At 37.7% G+C, this 18224-nt stretch overlaps 2 protein-coding genes across 3 annotated transcripts in view; both read right to left on the reverse strand.

Annotated features, from left to right (window-relative positions):
- Positions 1 to 1033: 1033 nt before the first annotated feature.
- LOC139945778 (uncharacterized) lies at positions 1034 to 8688 on the reverse strand. The gene is made up of 5 exons (XM_071943194.1): positions 8349 to 8688; positions 4897 to 5142; positions 3988 to 4133; positions 3222 to 3315; positions 1034 to 1874 (listed from the first exon to the last, which is right to left on the reverse strand). Exons 1-5 carry the CDS (start codon positions 8576 to 8578, stop codon positions 1742 to 1744), a joined length of 849 nt encoding a protein of 282 aa, XP_071799295.1. The 5' UTR covers positions 8579 to 8688; the 3' UTR covers positions 1034 to 1741.
- A 2812-nt stretch (positions 8689 to 11500) lies between these two features.
- Positions 11501 to 18224, reverse strand: part of LOC139946036 (inactive tyrosine-protein kinase transmembrane receptor ROR1-like) — a 114466-nt gene continuing 107742 nt past the window's right edge. The window contains exon 14 of one of the 2 annotated variants that reach the window (XM_071943619.1): positions 11501 to 16763. In XM_071943619.1, coding sequence (XP_071799720.1) covers positions 16647 to 16763 — 117 coding nt within the window. In that variant the 3' untranslated portion in view covers positions 11501 to 16646. Of the gene's footprint in view, positions 17684 to 18224 lie in introns of both variants that reach the window. The other variant, XM_071943618.1, reaches the window with a different exon arrangement.

Consider the following 18224-nt stretch of genomic DNA (forward strand, 5'->3'; position numbering starts at 1 on the left):
AACTATGGTAACCCTTTAGATACCTTGAGATTCTATAATAATATTTTCCATAATTCCCAAACATTGCCAAGACTGTTGATTACAAAATATTCTTTTCAATAAAACAACACTGAAAATTAAGTATGAATTTTAACAGAGTATTTGTAAATTTGTGACCTTTAGATCTTTTATGACCCTTATTTATTATTTGAAAGTAGCTTACATTGTTTTGAGCCTCTTTACTTACAGTCTTATGGTATCTAAAGGGTTATATGACCACATGAAAATCTCATAAAATAAAAAGTATACATATTTTCATTTTCGAAAAAATAAAACTATTTAAATATAATTTAGAAACACTTTGCAGAACACAACACAGTGATGTTCAGTTCACCAACAAAATGTATTTGAATTAAAATATAAAAAATAAAATTCTCTTTAAACTGAAATGAACGTGGAATGTTGGGTTTTTCTTTTAACCACAAATCTTACTAAAAATTACCAGTCCAAATAAAATGAAGTCAATTACTTGTGGCTTGGACCTCAGGTGAAAATAGCACAAAAAATGTTTAAAGCACCACTAATAGAGTAAATAAAATATAGCTTTCTTGCAAGTTTAAAAGAAAAACAATTTCTTCATATTTTTGCAGAACAAATTTAAATAAATATTTTTTTTTATAGTAGTCCTATATGAGAACCAATTTACATTTAAAACCCATACTTTTTATTTCAAAAACTGGTTTGGGAAAAATTTGAGACATCTCCTGAGCATGTTGAGAAACATCAAACTATAAACAGCTATAAATCTGCTATTCACAATTAGAATAATTATGGACTCCTGCTGCATGTACAATAAATATTGCGCTTGAAGAAATAAAATTCATCCAACACTGGATTACATTATGGCATTCCTGGGCTTGATAGAATAAGAGGCCATCCAAAGTTTCAGAATGTTTATGACAATACAAAAGATACAATTGGCATTGTAGCTGTTGAAAAGGTAATTATAATATTGCTATATAGTAATTCTGAAAATAGCTGACACTCTCAATGACTATGAGTGGTACTATGAAAGTATTGCACATCCACTGTGCAATCATAATTTAAGCATGTTTAAAGGTGGATGTCTAAGAAATAATATTGAAAACTTTGGATGACCGCTAAGCCTCATTCAAATTTATATACAATTGCCGTCAAATTTTATTCTTAAAGTGCTCCTCATTTATTAGTCTTTGTATTGCTTTTTGAATTAAATTTTGTTAACTGCTCAAGATCAAAATCAGTTTGTTAATGTAGTTTCCCTGGCAACCAAATATTTTCAGAGAGTACTAACATGGTGACCCTATGGCTTCAATTGAATAATAAAAACAGGGTTTCCTCTTTTAAAGGCACTGTACACTATTGGTAATTGCTTTTAGCATAACAACTTACTTGGTAGCAAGCAATGGAGAGCTGTTGATAGTATAGCACTTGTGAGAGTCGACTCCCTCTGAAAAAACCTAGTTTTTTGAGAAAAAGGGTAATTTTTCATGCCTTTTTTTAGGCATCTGAAAGCTGTTTTTTCTTTCATTATTCTCTTTCGTCTTCGATGACCAAATGTGCCAAATTTTTACACTATTTGTTATGTTATGCTAATGTTTATGAGAATACTGGTCTTTAAGAATTATTACCAAAGGTGTCCAGTGCCTTTAAATCCACAGCTGGCCACTGATGTATGAATTCACTCACTGGGTTACCCTGTGAGATTCTTAAATGGGCATTATTAACACACACGGGATCTTTTGGGAATGATGATACGGAACTTGTTGCCACAGCGAGCACAATCTTGACATGACTTGTCGGTCTTCTTGGGGATGTTCCAACAAGAGATGCACCGTACTCGATACTTCTTGTATCTGTAAAATAAAATACACAATTTCACTTAGTTTTAGAACAAAGTCCCATCTCCTAAATACAACTATTTTCCAAGCACAAACAGATATTTTCTTATTTCTACCAGAACACTGGTTTTTGCAGCCAAAACAGCATTTAGGATACATGATTATACATGTGTGACTTTGTGAGATTTTGTTGTTACTTTCACTGTACCATATGATATGTCATGTGTCTGTCTAACTGGCATCCATTCATCCGAATTCTTCCCATTTGTTAAGCTATAGAAAGCTGAAAACACATCTCTTTTTAAAGGCAGTTCTCACTTCATTGGCTGAAACCACTTGTTGCAATGCATTGCCTCAATGTTATAACACAGGAAAATAAACCATAGAACTGGTACCAGGGATAACCTTTTCATATTAAATTTGCATCAATTAACAATTTTGTGTGTTTTTACCCATACACCTGTTCTACCCATACACAGTTCTGTGGTAAGGTTACTTAATTGACAGAGGTCCTTTGGTTCGATTCCCACCTGTGTTATATGCCTTTTTTGTCACAGGACTTGACCGGTAAAATACTGAGTATACACTCGGATGTGTATGGCTAAACACAAATAATATTCTTGAGCCCAGATGCAATTTGGTTAAATAAAGGATTCAAACTGCTGCCTCTAGCCACCAGGCTAGCTCAATTGATTGTGGTAAGACATCTGGACTCATCTTCATAAAGCATGTAAGCACAAAATCTGAAAGCACTGGTGCCCCACTCTATTTTTGCTTAGCAAAGAAAATTACTGAGCATTTTTTTCTGCTCAACAGCTTTATGAAATTTGGTCCAGGTCTAGAAGAGCAAAGGTTGTTGAATCCCACTTTTGTAAAATGCCCGTCGATTTTTTTCCCACAGGAAACGGAGAAAAGTATCAAGTTATATGCAGTGCTTAAAGGCAGTTGACACTATTGGTTGTTACTCAAAATAACTATTAGCATAAAACTTTACTTGGTAACGGGGAGCTGTTGTTATTATAAAAAAAAATGTGAGAAGTGGCTCCCCCTGAAGTAACAAAGTTTTAAAGAAAGAAGTAATTTTCCACTGAAATATTTGAATTTGGATTTTGAGACCTCAGAATTAGATTTTGAGGTCTCAAAATCAAGCATCTGAAAGCACTTCGTGTGACAAGGGTGTTTTTTCTTTCCTTATTATCTCGCAACCTCCAGGACCAAATTGAGCTCAAGTTTTCACAGGTTTGTTATTTTATGCATTATGTTGAGATACACCAAATGAGAAGCCTGGTCTTGGACAATACGTAATAGTGTCCAGTGTCTTTAAACACACATCAGTGTATAGGTAAAACACAACTAGCTAACCTGATTCCACAAGCATTACAGAGTGGTGTACCATCTTCAGCGTCCCTCCAAAGCGGGGTTCTCTTTGTGCAGCATGATGCACACTGCTTAACTCCTGAGAAGTGAAAAATTGATCCTCATTAAATAATGCTCTGATTTGATTTGATTTGCCTTAAGCCTGTTACATACAAAAAACAGGAGGCTCCACTTGTCAGAGGGTTTGATATTTTGTTTTTGACATGGGATGTTTATTGTGCTAAGTTCTTGAGTGTAAACATGTTTCCTGCCCCTCCAAAAAAAAATAATAATAATAATCTGAGACCCGATCCCCTACTTTTTTTTTTTTTTTTTTTCGAAGTGTGGTATGGCCCAGTTTAGAATAAAAATGAATGTGACTCCCAAGTCATTACACTTTGGATAAATAAGTTATTAGAGGATTGATTAATTGGTAATCCATCTCCCTCAATGTTTGTAACATTGAGGAAACAAATAGTTTATAGGTTCAAATTATAAGTGCCATGTAAATAAGTCGGCAACCCATAACCACAAACCCCATTGTTCACCCATCCAGGACAAAATTTCATAAAGCCTGTAAGCACAAAAACTTACTAAGCACAGAAAAGTTTTGCTTATCAGGAACAGAGTACCAGCCAAAATTACAACTAGTTTGCATTGTTGTGGCTAGTGCCCCACACATTTTTGCAGAGCAAAGATTTGTCAAGCAGTATTTTCTGCTTAAAAGCTTTATGAAATGTTTCCCATGATTCTATACATACAATTCGCTTACCGAAATTCGGGATCCCGACGTACGGGATGGCGATGTGACGAGGCACGGTAGCACTTTCTCGCTCCGACCCGCTGGTAGTGGAATCTACATAGATGCTACGTCTTTTGCTCACTGACTTGGTTTCCTGAGATCGATTCTTCTTTATACTATCAAAAGAGAAATTAGATAAGAGAATTTATATAAACAATATTTTGGTAAAAATACAAATTTTGCTTTGATCGTCTTCCGGAGATAACATTCACTTCATTAACTGATCACAGTATGTTATCTGCAATCAAACTGGGAACAGGCCTACTCATAATCTTTGCAAGTACACTACAATACAGTATACGATACAAAAATGTTTTATGTACCGGCCTTACCGCCATTACATCAAGACCACAGCGGTTTGCGATGATACAAGGAAACGATGTTACAAATTAGCAAATTAACAAATTAAAATCATAAACAGCCAAGCAATCATTGTGGGAACAGGACTGTGGTTCAATATGCTTCTTGAAAGTATGAAGTGAATCTTCTTTTGGTATAATAAAGAAGGCTGATGTATGGAGATGGGATGGCCGTCTTGAAAGAAAGTAACGTCAACCAGCTCCAAAAAAAAAAAAACCGGACTTAACATTTTGGAATGGATATTGTAACCGAGCGGACACGAAACATTAAAACGTTCTGGAGAACTGATCTGGTTAATTACAACAATTATTAAATATAACTCAAAAATATAACATGCAGAATTCCAGTTTCTAATTTAAATCCGATTGGTTTGCAATTAAGGGTACAAAAAAAAGCTATAAGAAAGGGGCTGCGTACAAAAATAAGTACATTTTAAATTAGCTATACGATAACGCTTCACGATGTTTATCTCATTGCAAAGTCCCTAAAATCAGTAAAATTCTTGAAACACTCACTCACCTGTAAAAGGACCGTATCAGCAGCTGTGATTTCTGTCTCTTCTCCTGACAAAGTTGTGTTTCAACACAAAACGTAACTCCTCGAAATCTAGGATCCTTACTCTGTGCTCCTCTCCGAGGAGTTTTCGCCTTGCGAACGCGCCTCTTAGTCTTGCCCGAGCAGTCTCGACTACTGGCCCCGCCGCTGGATGAGGCACTGCCGCCGCTGCTCGTGTAACTGGTGTGCCCCTCCCCGTCCTCGGAAATGCTAGACGGTGGAAAGTGTTGAAGTAAGAACTTGCATATTGAAATAAGAACTTGGATATTATCAATCTGACTGGGAGCTGAGCTGAGCTGCCGGTTAATTTAAAAGCAGCAATTCCACGGAAAAGTTTTCGTTAACGCACAGTCCGTTATATTTTCCCGAATTGGTATGCTACTGGACTATAGGCGTACCGTTGAAGTGAAGCTTTTCCCCCCTAGTGGTTGGCCTCGGAGACGGGAGAATTAGACAAAATATTAGTTTCCCGGTCCACGCGAAAAAAAGGCAAATTCACTCGAATACGAATTTAAAAAGATAGCAAAAAGGGAGGAGCGAAGGAGACGGAAGAAAATTGTTGGGGGAATGTTGTGTTCATTTGCAAGTTTATTTAAAAAATTGCTCGGTAAAACACTCCCCGACTACAACAAATAACAGGGGTAATTTAAAGTACAACATCCTATGTAATAATAGGCAGCACATAAATGAATGACCTGACATGTTTGACCGAAACACCAGTAAATTCATTTGACACGAACATGACGACAATGTGGGTTCCGATCCGAGTGAACCCAACCCCAAAATATGGGTCGGGTTATAAGCTCATGTGCGGTAGCATACATTTTGTAACAAAGGGATACACAAAAGATCAACCTCGAAAGAGAAGGAGGTCACTTCAGAGGGGTCATGAATTGTAGGCCTTTGTACACTCATGGAGGAACGAGGAAAATACAAGCTCCTTTGTACTTTGATGGTACTTATTGTTATCATTGACCTTATAAGAAAAGAAGAAAAAAACACTCTCGGTAGTCTAGTTGGTAAGACCATATGTCGTTTTTCTATGGTAAGACACTGCTCTAGCATTGCAAGGGTTGTGGGTTCGAATCCCACCGAGTAATATGCATGTGATATTTTTGTTCACAGGACTCGGGATCCAGGAAAGTACTGCGTATACAGTGCTAATTCACACAACGGTGTAGGCCTATGGGTATAAAAAACCAAAAAAATAAAAGTAACGGTGAAAAAAAAGAGAAAAAAGAGAGAAAAAAGGGGTAAATCAAAGATATGTATGTATTCAACCTTTAGCTTCAGAGGGGCAAGGCCACTTGGCCTCAAAAGCTCTAAAAAAGAAAGGGGCACCAAGGCCAACTGAAAGGGCACCAAGGCCATTTTCAAACCTTTATTTGTTGATGATTATGTTAATATACTTTCCACTGATTTCAAGATGGTGGTCAACTTTCCAACCCATATTTATTTCATTGTCGCTGTTTACATGCTATGCAACTGAAATACAAATAAAAGTTTAAAAATATTTGTTTCTGAATTATTTACAGTTTTTTTGCAGCACTCGAATTGCAAACGATTACCCCAGTAATTAACTTACCCCATTTTACCCCTTACCCCCTCCCCTTATTCATCGACTTAATTAAACTCCCTTCTGCTCATCTGAAAACAAATCATTGCTCCAGAACAAAGAATTGTTGAAAAAATCATACAGAAAAAAATATTAAGAAAATTAGTTCCCTGCATGCCAATCTGAAGGAAAAAAAAATCAATTATAGTCTCTGGCTCACCACTACCCCAACTCTGCGCGACAAACGAGCCCCACCCAGCCCACGCCAAAAACCCACCAACAACCCGGAGGGCGGAGGCTCAGCTAAATCCGATGATTTGGATTTTCTTTTTTCTTTTTTATATTTGTTATATTATATAAATATGATTATGAAAGTTAAAAACGAACCCCTTAGCACAAAATAATTGGCCTAGCATTTAGCTAAACTTGTGATTTGTATTTTGCCTGCCACGCTAGACTGCGCTAAAATAAATACTATAAAAATGTAAACAAACGCACCTAATTAAAAAATGCTTCTAAAGTTGGCACTTTGCTGCCACCACTCCAGCCCTTTCGCCTTCCTGCTTATTTTTTCATCTTTTGTGGGATGGCATACTGATTAACCAATAATGAACTTGATTGAGTATGATGATTTCCAAAATTAGGGCTCTGCCGTTACCTCCATTTAGTCCGATTTTGACGTTTTACAACTCCACGCTTGTTGTGTGTACACAAACATGTGTTTGGCAATGAAAAACAAAGTCGCAAGGCAGGCAGATCACTGGTAGTGGTGGGTCACAAACATTAATCCAGTACAAGCCTTGGACACCAGCGAAATAGCCAGGGGAAAAACATAGACTGTATCCAGTCCCCGGCTGCGCGCCTCCCCGCCCCATCCGCTACAAATACAGATCTCGATAGACAAATCAGTGCGAAAATGCGTAATTTAGTGTAGGGACTTGTGGCGAGTTTATACATTGGAGTAGTCTGGTGCTTCATTTTAGTAGTAAACAGCTCAACTAAGTTTGATATGGTTACCATGCCACGTTCTCGACACATTTTTTAGTGCACAGAATCAGCATTGTGAAAACTAGTGTGCGGGATCGTACGTTCCGAATTTTACCTCCATATAAATTAAATGGGTCACAATGTTAACATTAAATAACATTTGCGAATAAATAATGTTATGGAATCAATGAAAAAGGGCACGACGGCCAAGTGGCCGTAAGGTACGTGATTTTTAAAAGGGCTTCACGGCAATTTGCTGGGGCATCGCGGCAATGGCCGCTGGTGGCCGCTGCAGAGGTCGAGGCCTGGATTAGTTATTTGCTTTTCTACAATGTAGGCTTGCTGAGTCAGTTTGAAATAAATGTTCACTGTCTTTGACGGGGAGATATCACATAAACAGTGTCCGTAAGCAAAAATTGCCGTTCTCGTTCTGGATGTATAGTGTAAAAAAAATGTAACAAACACGTGAATAAATTAATATCCATATTCTTGATCGTAAATATTACGGTCACATGTTTTTCGTGAACTCCCCCCACCCCTTTGTGTACGTGACTGTGATGTACCGCACCGTTTTAGACATCTTTTATGAATAGTCGCGGACTACACTGCTCTCGATTCAATGAGAATTAGGTCCTCCTGGTGAGTAAGTTTGCTAAATTTAACTAAATTAAGGATAAAGTTTTCCAGGCAGTTAAAAATACAAACAAAAGAGAGGAATTTTTACGTGACTGTAATGTACCACACTGTTTTAGACATCAATGAGAATTGGGTCCTCCTGCTGAGTAATTTTGCTCAATTTAACTAAATTTAGTACACAGTTTTCCAGTCAGTTAAAAAAAAATAAACAAAGGAGAAGTATTTATTCGGTTCTTACCCAGTAAACTTCTTCTTGGGTTGAGCAGTTTCCTTTGGCCTAAATAAGCTGTTGATGCTTCGTTGCCCATCGTTGGCCACATCTGCATCGGCATGTACATCGCTTGTCTCGCCAACAGTAGAATCCGTCGAAAAATCCAACTGATCATCCACATAACTCGGAAAAAATCCCCTGTAACGCTCGAGTTCAGACAATTTTGAACTCCAATCATATCGGCAACTCATTTCCATTGAAAATTGAGAATGTTTGTCTCCTTGGAACAAATAATGCGATGCGAGAGTGTGATGAAATATGACGATACAGTTACTTGCGAAATGTGTTGTGAGGAGCAGACGATAAAAACAACCACAAATTTGACCGAATTCCTTTTTGTAATGCGCGCGTACACAACACCTGTTGATGGCTGTTTGAGGCTTCTGATTGGTCAGATTTTTTGGAGGCATGATCTCCTTTTGACGAGACGGGAATTCTTTCTTTTAATTATGTCACCATGAATGGAAGACACGTCTATGGATACAGATTAACGAGCCATTAGAGCTTCCTTTGTATAAGGATTAGGCGGGGTAAGGAGAATAAAACCATAGAATTTAACTGGGTGTCCAGACACAGAGAAATAGAGCAACCTATTCTTTAACAACTATTGACAATAATGAAAAGGCAAACGGGTGAACCACGCGAGGGGCAGCAGCCGATAGTCTGCACATGCAGATTGGGTGAATTGAGATGGTCGGGTTGGGCGCGGTCAGCGAATTAAACAAGAGGTTGTCCGTGAGAAAATCAGTCAACATAACACGTTTGTTCATACACTGTCGACCATTTTTGTTTGAGTTTATTTCTTCGTTATAATATTAATATTAACACTGGTGACAAAACAGTACAAAATGCATTCGCATTGATGTGCTAAAATAATAACACATTTAAGTACAAATCCATAAAAATTCTATCTTCTACATATTGGGCGACATTACATGCTGCTCCAATTATTATGCGTCCACAAAATAATGCACTTATCAATTGTTGAGTTAAAGTCAATCCCAAATAAATTGGAATCTGCAATCATGGGACGATTATAAGCTGCTAAGCACACTTGGTTGTGAAATGGACATTCATGCTTCCACCATCTCCGTCTGGTTCCACCATATTCTAACCATGCTACCTCCATGTTCTAACATTCATCAACTCATAATTCTTTTTTAAAGGGATCTGACTATTTTCCCTCCCAACATCCGTAGTTTGCCAACCAAGGTCGGATGGAAAGCCACAAATGCAAAGTAAAAACAGATCAGGTATCCACAGTAGTTAGTAACAATGTTACACAAATATTAAAAAAATCGTGTTGAAAACAAAGCAACCAATCATGACATAACTTTTATTTTATTTTATTAAATTTGGACTCAACATCTGTTATTATGAACACAACTGAATGTTTTGCTAACATTCGGCCGTACATGTCAACCAGCGCGGTTTGTTTATCAACAATCGAAAGATCTGTACTGATTTGAGTGAGAATTTAACACGGCTGCCACATGATGAGTTTAAAATGGCAAAAACAATAACAGATACTCTTTGAAACTAGTTGTATTTGCTTAAACACTTCACAGGTTATTATTTTTCTGAGCTAAAGAGCCAAATTTAACATAAATTTTTACAAAACACCACAGATTCATTAAGATGAGTGGTCAATATCGCTATAGTGATTTGTATTGTGAAATCACACTTTGCTTTAAAATTGATACACATTGTAAGATCAATCTTTAGTTCTTTTGAATTCGTTAGCAAATCCTTCTGCTGAAAAATATTACCCCTCATACAAGCTGGGCCCAATTTTATAGAGCTGGTTTAGCAAAACAAGTAGCTAAGCATAACAAAAATATGTTTACCAGAATAAGGTTTGTTACAAGCCAATTTATCATGTCAGCATACAATTTGTGACTGTATCCTGCTCATTTTTGCTTGATAGAAAAATGTTAAGCAATATTTTATGCCTAAGAAATTCTATGAAATTGGGCCCATGGTCACAAATAATATAAATAACATTGTATTTTGGTTTCTGCTACACTATATTTGTTAGATCTAAGCAACTTTTCTGCTTAGCAGCTTAATGTCTGGGCGCTAAAAGCATCAGCCTGCTTTAGCAAATCTCACTCCTCAACAACTTTTCACAGGAAACCAGTAACAAACAACTACATCTTGTGGCATTTTTAGTCATCATTTTTTTAGCTAAGCAGAATTCGCTGAGCTTAGTCATTTTGTGCAATTGGCAGCTCCATCATCGGACTGCATGCAGGCTGGGTCCCTGTGAATTTTCGGGTCAACATTTGCCAGTTACAACAAAGTAAGGGCAGAACCTTTTTTAAACTTAAAAAAAAATATATACAGCTTCGAAGTAATTACATTTTTTTTCAAATACAGATTGAAGACAAAATTCCCTCTGAAATATAAAACAGTGCTTTGCTCAGCTATCTAATCTCTAATACATTAACAAAGTGAGGGTATTAGTTTAAATACTATAGATATTTTCAATATTATTTAAAAATGTACAGCTTCATATATAAGTAATTTACATTTGCTACAAAGGGGTGAATTGTGTTGAAAGAGGTGAGGTACAATACAAAATGAACTGGTCGCAGAAATTGGTACAATCAAGCTGTTTTCCCCACTTTCACACGGACTATGTTTTAAATGATATCTGTATGTTTACGAAAAATATTTTATGGAAGTTGGGTTTCCATGGAAGTCTATTTTGTATGGAAGTTGAGTTTCCAAGTGAGATTGCTACACATGGAAGTTTATCCCTCATGGAATTCAGATATCCATGGTTATTTAGATTACGTCCGGTTCATACTTCCTGCAAATGCGAATGCAATACAAATTTTGACATCACAAATTCGCAACTTGTGCTCAACTCATGTGAAACATTCGCTGCTGAAATAGCTCTTCGCATTCACATTCGCAGGAAGTATGAACCGGGTTTAAGGCATATTACCAAGGTTGGGTATCCATTAAATATACAGCATTTAAGGGTTTATCCAACAGTTTAAGAGAATGACGAAGGACATGATGAAGAACCTACTTCGATTCAGGTTCTTCTCAGACTCAGCAACCCCCCCTCCCTAAGACCCCCCCCCCCTCTAAAAAAAAAAGGAGAAAAGATTAGGTCCCCATTAGTGTTTTTTGTCACCTGTACTTAGTTGTATTGCTTATTGTATCTTCATTAGCCTTTTCGAGGTATGGTGGACACTTAAAGAGTTCAGAAAATTTTACAAAAAAAAACTGGTGTAGCAGTGATGTGTCCACCATACCTAAAAATGGCTTGACTTAAGGGTGAAAGATAGCTCAATACATTTTCCCTGGAAACAAATAAATAATATAAACATATTACATAATTGTTGGTTCACTTGTATTTTCCTTGGCCTAACATAGTTTATCACTGAACAAGAAATGTCATTTGATTACAATATGCACAAGTTTTAATTTGTTAATAATAACAAATTATAACAACCTTCATTATTTATTTACTGTATAGGGAAACCTATCATTTGGCACATAGGTATTGTCCAATAATAGTTCTTACAAAGTTTTGAGTTACCAGTTTCTGAATTAATCCTGCTTCTTCCAAATTCATTAAATCTAAATTCTCTAAAGATACTCTCAAATTTGTACAATACTTAACTTCATTGACTACTATTAATTTTTCATATGCACATTGTACTTTTTTTGTTCTTTTGTTTGTAGTTTGCCACAAAAAGGGGCTTAAAATACTGACAATCTTTAAAGTACCACAGTGTCTTTTCTTCAAGCAATTATTGAGTTACATGATTTGGTTTTGAAATCTTTGGCAAACTTCACATACATCGTAAGTACATTAAGATTTGTATAAAAACATTGACAAACTATTATTTTAATGCGACTGTACAAAAACTTCAGGACTTTTTAGGATTAAAAAGATAAGAAAAATCACAGCACTTGCAGAAATTGTATTAAAGGCACACAACTTTGCAGCACTATGAGCGAAAGAGCAAGAGGCCCCAGAGATACACGAATTACATAACTTTAAGGGACACTCTAGGTGGCAGCAGACAAAGCAGGTAAATCAACAGTTCTTTACATTGTGTAACCGACTTATCCAAGATGTCTACTTCCATCTAAAGACTCGAAGTCTCCCATTGGAAAAAGGAAGTGTTCAACTTTAGTAATGTGATCATTATGCAAATTAGCTACCGCAGGGAACTTGAGCAAAAACATCGGAGTAAAAACATCGAGTAAAAACATCGGATGCCCAAGCAACACTCGCAGCCGCCAAATCGGACCAGCCTCTATTGGTAAGACCATTTTATTTGTCCATATCAAATCAAAAACCAAATGCCACTGGATGGCAGAAAACAAACAGAGGTGGATGGCAGAAAACAAACAGAGGTGGATTTCACAAAGAGTTAAGACCAGTCTTATATCAAGTTAAGACGAGTTACTGGTCCTAACTTAGGACTAGCCTTAAGTTTTTTGTAACTCCTAAATAGTCCTAGGACTAGTCCTAACTTAGGACTATCTTTGTGAAATCCTCCCAGCTTAGGCTCAATGAGACACAGCTTGATTGCTATTGCACACTGGGTACATGGTCAAGATGGCGAACAACGTGATAACGCCCAATACTTACTGATCAACTTATAACATCTACAGCGTTAAGGCTGAAGTAAGAAAGAAAATTACCCTAGGAACAACTGGTACAATAGGCATGGGTCTCCCTTGATCTAAAGAACCTCTGTAACATTCTAGGAAATGTATCCGCTAATTTCTTTATAATAAATTTCTATTTACTCTTTCACAAACTAAAATGTAATTGGGACACTTGCTCAGGACACAAACACAAGTCCAGAGTGCTGCAGGCCAGGCAAACTTGCTTGCAAGATAGCATGGTAAGCCAGTCGAAAATTATCAAAATGTCATTGTGAAGCTACGGCCCTTGTAGAAACCAGGGCTTGGTCTTGGGCCCCCGGCTTAGGCTCCTCCAACAGGGCTCAATTTCATAGCGCTGTTTAGCGGCCGATTTTCTGCTAACTTTGCAATTTCTATTTCACAGAGCTGCTAACTGTAAGCACACGAAAAGGCATGCTAACCTTCCGGTGCTTACCGCACGAAAATAAATGACGTCACAATGCAAATCCACGGTAAACACGCATTATGGCCGCCCAATTTTTCTGCTAACCTGTGGAATACGCTAAGGCTTAAGCAAATTTTTCTGCTACAGTAAGCACGCAAATTTGCTTACCGTTAAGCAGCGCTATGAAACTGGGCCCTGTTTGAAGCACCGCATAGAAAGCGAAGTTTTCAAAATAACTGACAGAACCTAAGCCAGAGTTGAAGCCGAAGCCGAGATTTCAAAACTATTATTATGTTAATTTGAGATGCGACATCACAAAAATTACACAGGCTTGTGGGCTTGTCAATGTACAGCTCAGGGGCTAATTAGAGAATAATAAACCATGCAAGACCTGGTATTAAACTTTGAAGACTGTTTTAACCAAAGGTGAACATTTCCTTTAGAAAGGGCGCCAAAGCAATGAAGACAAGAAAACAAAGTGTATTAAGTTACTATTAAGAATACTAAAGCTACAATACCACAATTTTAGGGCTTCCGATGTTTTCATTTTTGAAAACATATCATGGGAAAAAAAACAAATTCAAACAAACTTTACTTAAATAGCAAAAATATCAAATACCTGTACAATTGACTTAAAAACACAGTTAAAAATATATGTCAACTTAAAAAATAATTGCTAAAAGTACATACATGTTAGATTGCATATTTTCAATTCCAGATCCTGCTATTGTTTTGTATGTGAAGTTTATTTTACATACCTTTTGTTTGTGAAGTTGTGCTGTCTATCTTGTCTGGGATATTTACAATAAATAGCATTTAAAAAAAAACTATATACAAGTAAGTAGTTGTTTTGTGAATCAATGTGGTCTTTTATAACTGGGCGGGGCAGCTTTAATAACTGGGCGGGGCAGACCGTTGGTTGGGACGAATTTAAGAACAAAATGTTGCTTAAAAGGGTTTTGGTACTTTTTGTACGTAACAAAAAAAATCCACATACTTAAATTAAATTTGCATGGTTTAAGAATAATGTTGGTAGAAAGCTTCCCTAAAATATTACTTGCGAAGGTGCTGTAGTTTTTGATAAATGAGTAAAACAATTTGACAAATAATTTGTTGTCTCAGTGAGACAAAAATTATTTTAGCATGTACTACATAGCCGTAGCCAAAGTCCCTTGACCTGGACACAGCCTATTTTTCATCACATCTTGCTCAAATGAATAACCTTCAAGTAGAAATTAAAAGTAAATGGCCGATATTATTATCAAGAATGTTGCTGAGGATGGAAATTGTTTACTTGAAATAGGCTACCCGCCATTATGCCATGCAACATGTGCAATGTGCATTATACAATTGTTGCACGCTGTGACGGGGTCCATGGCGTTTTGTACACCCGAGGCGAAGCCGAGGGTGCCATTTCCCCTCGAGGGTGTACAAAACCCATGGACCCCAGTCACAGCGTGCAACAATTGTTTTGTTATACCTTTGTTTAATTGTTATTCCTCTTCTCGAAGTTCTGTTGTCATCTTCAAACATTATTACGACGGACTATTCATTGTTTAATAAGCTGACGAACAAGAAACAATTCCCTCAAACTCGCGGTTGTTTCGTACAGAGCGCTGGAAATCGACCAACGCTGGGAACAATCAAGGTGATGTACACCGGTGTACATCACTTTTCATGTTACCCGGCCAGTCGAGCCATGTAACATGCGTATTTGTTGCACGGCACGTGATTGGTTCTCGATCAATCAAACTTCACAATTTGTACAGAGGTATAACAATGCTGCTTGATAGTGGTGTCCTGCTTATTTTTGTATGACAAATCAAATTAGAAATCACCCTTTTCTGCTTAAAGACACTGAACACTATTGGTATTGTCAAAGACAAGTCTTCCCACTTAAGAATAGTAGAAGAAAAATGCCCTTGTTGCACAAGTTGTGTGCTTTCAGATGCTTGATTTCAAAACCTCAAAATCTAATTCTGAGGTCTCAAAATCAAATTCACATTTTTTAGTGAGAAATTACTGCTTTCTCAAAAACCACGATACTTCAAAGGCAGCCGTTTCTCACAATGTTTTACACTATCAAAAGCTCTCCATTACTTGTTACTAAGTAAGGTTTTGTTTTCACAATTATTTTGAGTTATTACCAATAGTGTCCAGTGCCTTTAACCTTTAGTAAGAAAACAGTACTTGCATTTTGTGTGAATGCTTTTCTTAAAGCATGCAGACAACATTGGCAATTGCCAAAGACCAGTATCTACACTAAATGTGACCCAACAAAAACATGGAAAACTAGACCTGAGAAAGTTGAAGCTCAACCAGTCATTGGAGTCACACAAAAAAGTGAAAATAAAACTTACATGTTTCAACGTTTTCATACACCAGGTTTTACACTCGAGAGATCAAAAGCAATTATTTTACTAATTTCTCAAAAACTAAAGCATTTCAAGCAAAAATATTTCAATGGGATATTCTGCCCTGACCATCATAATACCATGTCAATTATGTGCAAATCTGCCAACATTTATATTACTTTCAACATTTTTTTACCGAAGCTGTACATGCATGTAAAGCGATTTACCTGCCATCTTAACATAAATAATAAATAGTAAAGACTGTACATCTTGTGTCAGATATGCAAGGCTTAAAAATACTCCACAAAACTCAAGACAAGCGGATCAGTCCCAAGGGTGTTTTGGTTTGAGGCAAAAAAATAAAGAATTTGTTTTTTCTTCACGGCTGGCCCAGGAAAACGGCGCTACAAAAGAGGAAATGGTGATCTTATGTTCATAGCGCATTGTAATAGACAATTAAAGTTGTGTTGTGTGAAGACAATATTTCACCAACAGCATTAACATATTAATATTCATTGTATGCAACAAACTGCAAAGACCCACTGCATATGTCACCATAGCTGAGGCCACACAAAGGAAAAATGGGCATCTTTATGTCCCAAGCACAACTTTCAACTACTGATGAGTTATCATTTCATCACGGTGAGAATGCTTTCTGAGCTTGTGATGCCATATGCAAAAGGTCTGTTTGCCTGAACAGAATCTCAGATACTGACACAACATGGATCACATTTTCAAACCGCTGTTTGTTCAACTCTATCCTTCTTGCTTTTTGTTGACTGTGTGCCCCCTGTTGTCGCTGAGCTCTCCGACATCGCTTTGTCTGATGAACCGCCCACGATCCGGTCACCGTGGGAACCCTTGCTGTTGCTGTGGGTGGAGCGACTGTGATGTGAAGACAACTGGCTTTTGACACCGGAACTGCTGTGGGTTTGTGTTGGCGAAGTCGGGCCGTACATGGGGCTGAAATTTACAGTAGGATTAGTGTACAGGTTACCATTTTGGTGGTTAGTGGCGGGCAATGCTTCCCATGAGCGTAAGCGGGCATTGATGGCCTTAAAGTGCGGCCTGAGATTTGGGGCTTCATTCCAGCATTCTGTCATGAGTACGTACATGTGCGGGGGGCACCCGCTTGGGCAGGGTAATATATGCCTGGTGCGAATCATATCAATAACCTCTTGGTTGTTGTAGCCATAAAATGGCTGCAGACCATAAGAGTATATCTCCCAAACTACCACCCCATATGACCAAATGTCACTCTCTACTGAAAATCGACCAAACATAACAGCCTCCGGGGCCATCCAGCGAATGGGAAGTAAAACCTGTGCTTGCATGTGATAATAGTCCGCTGAGTATATGTCCCTTGAGAGACCAAAGTCGGCAATCTTTATCTGGAGGTTATCGCCAACCATGCAATTGCGTGCAGCAAGATCACGATGCACGAATAGCCGACTTGATAGGTACTCCATGCCTGATGCAATCTGTATGGCTATGGACAGAAAGTCCGACTGGTCTAAAGAGGATTGCGTCTCGTCGTCTCCGCTACCGAACCCGACATCCGAGTTTGGGGAGTGTCTGACGAGGAACTCATGCAAGTCCCCGTGAGGCATGAACTCAAACAACATACACATGGGCTGCTCCTTCGTGCACACACCAAGCAGTGAAATGATATTAGGGTGACGGAGGGACGCCATCACTTCAGCCTCCCGATTGAAGTCTTGCTCCATCTTGGTGGCTGAGTTTTCCTTCAGAGTTTTGATAGTGACCTGATTGACGCTGTACTGGTGCTCTAACCCCATGAGCTCCCCCTTGTAAACTTTGCCAAATGTACCCTCCCCAAGGACTTCTTGGAACTTGATGGCGGCCAATGGGAAGTCTCGAACCTGCATGCCATGAAAACAGAGCAACACAAAACGATGGTTAGTAGTAAAGCATGGGTGTGAAGATGAAAAGTAATGGTCTGTGATTCAAACAACTCATACTGAAACAACATTAAAGGCAGTGGACACTATTGGTAATTACTCAAAATAATTATTAGCATAAAACCTTACTTGGTGACGAGTAATGGGGAGAGGTTGGTAGTATAAAACATTGGGAGAAACGGCTCCCTCTGAAGTGACGTAGTTTTCGAGAAAGAAGTAATTTTCAACGAATTTGATTTTGAGACCTCAAGTTTAGAATTTGAGGTCTCGAAATCAAGCATCTATAAGCACACAAGTTCGTGTGACAAGGGTGTTTTTTCTTTCATAGTTATCTCGCAACTCTGACGACCAATCGAGCTCAAATTTTCACAGATTTGTTATTTTATGCATATGTTGAGATACACCAATAGTGTCCAGTGTCTTTAATTAGGCTTGCCCTATATACATGGATGTATAAAAACACATGTCCATCATCCCAATGCAATAATTACTTGAACTTATA

Source organism: Asterias amurensis, chromosome 13, assembly GCF_032118995.1.
Source record: "Asterias amurensis chromosome 13, ASM3211899v1".
NCBI classification, from domain to species: domain Eukaryota; kingdom Metazoa; phylum Echinodermata; class Asteroidea; order Forcipulatida; family Asteriidae; genus Asterias; species Asterias amurensis.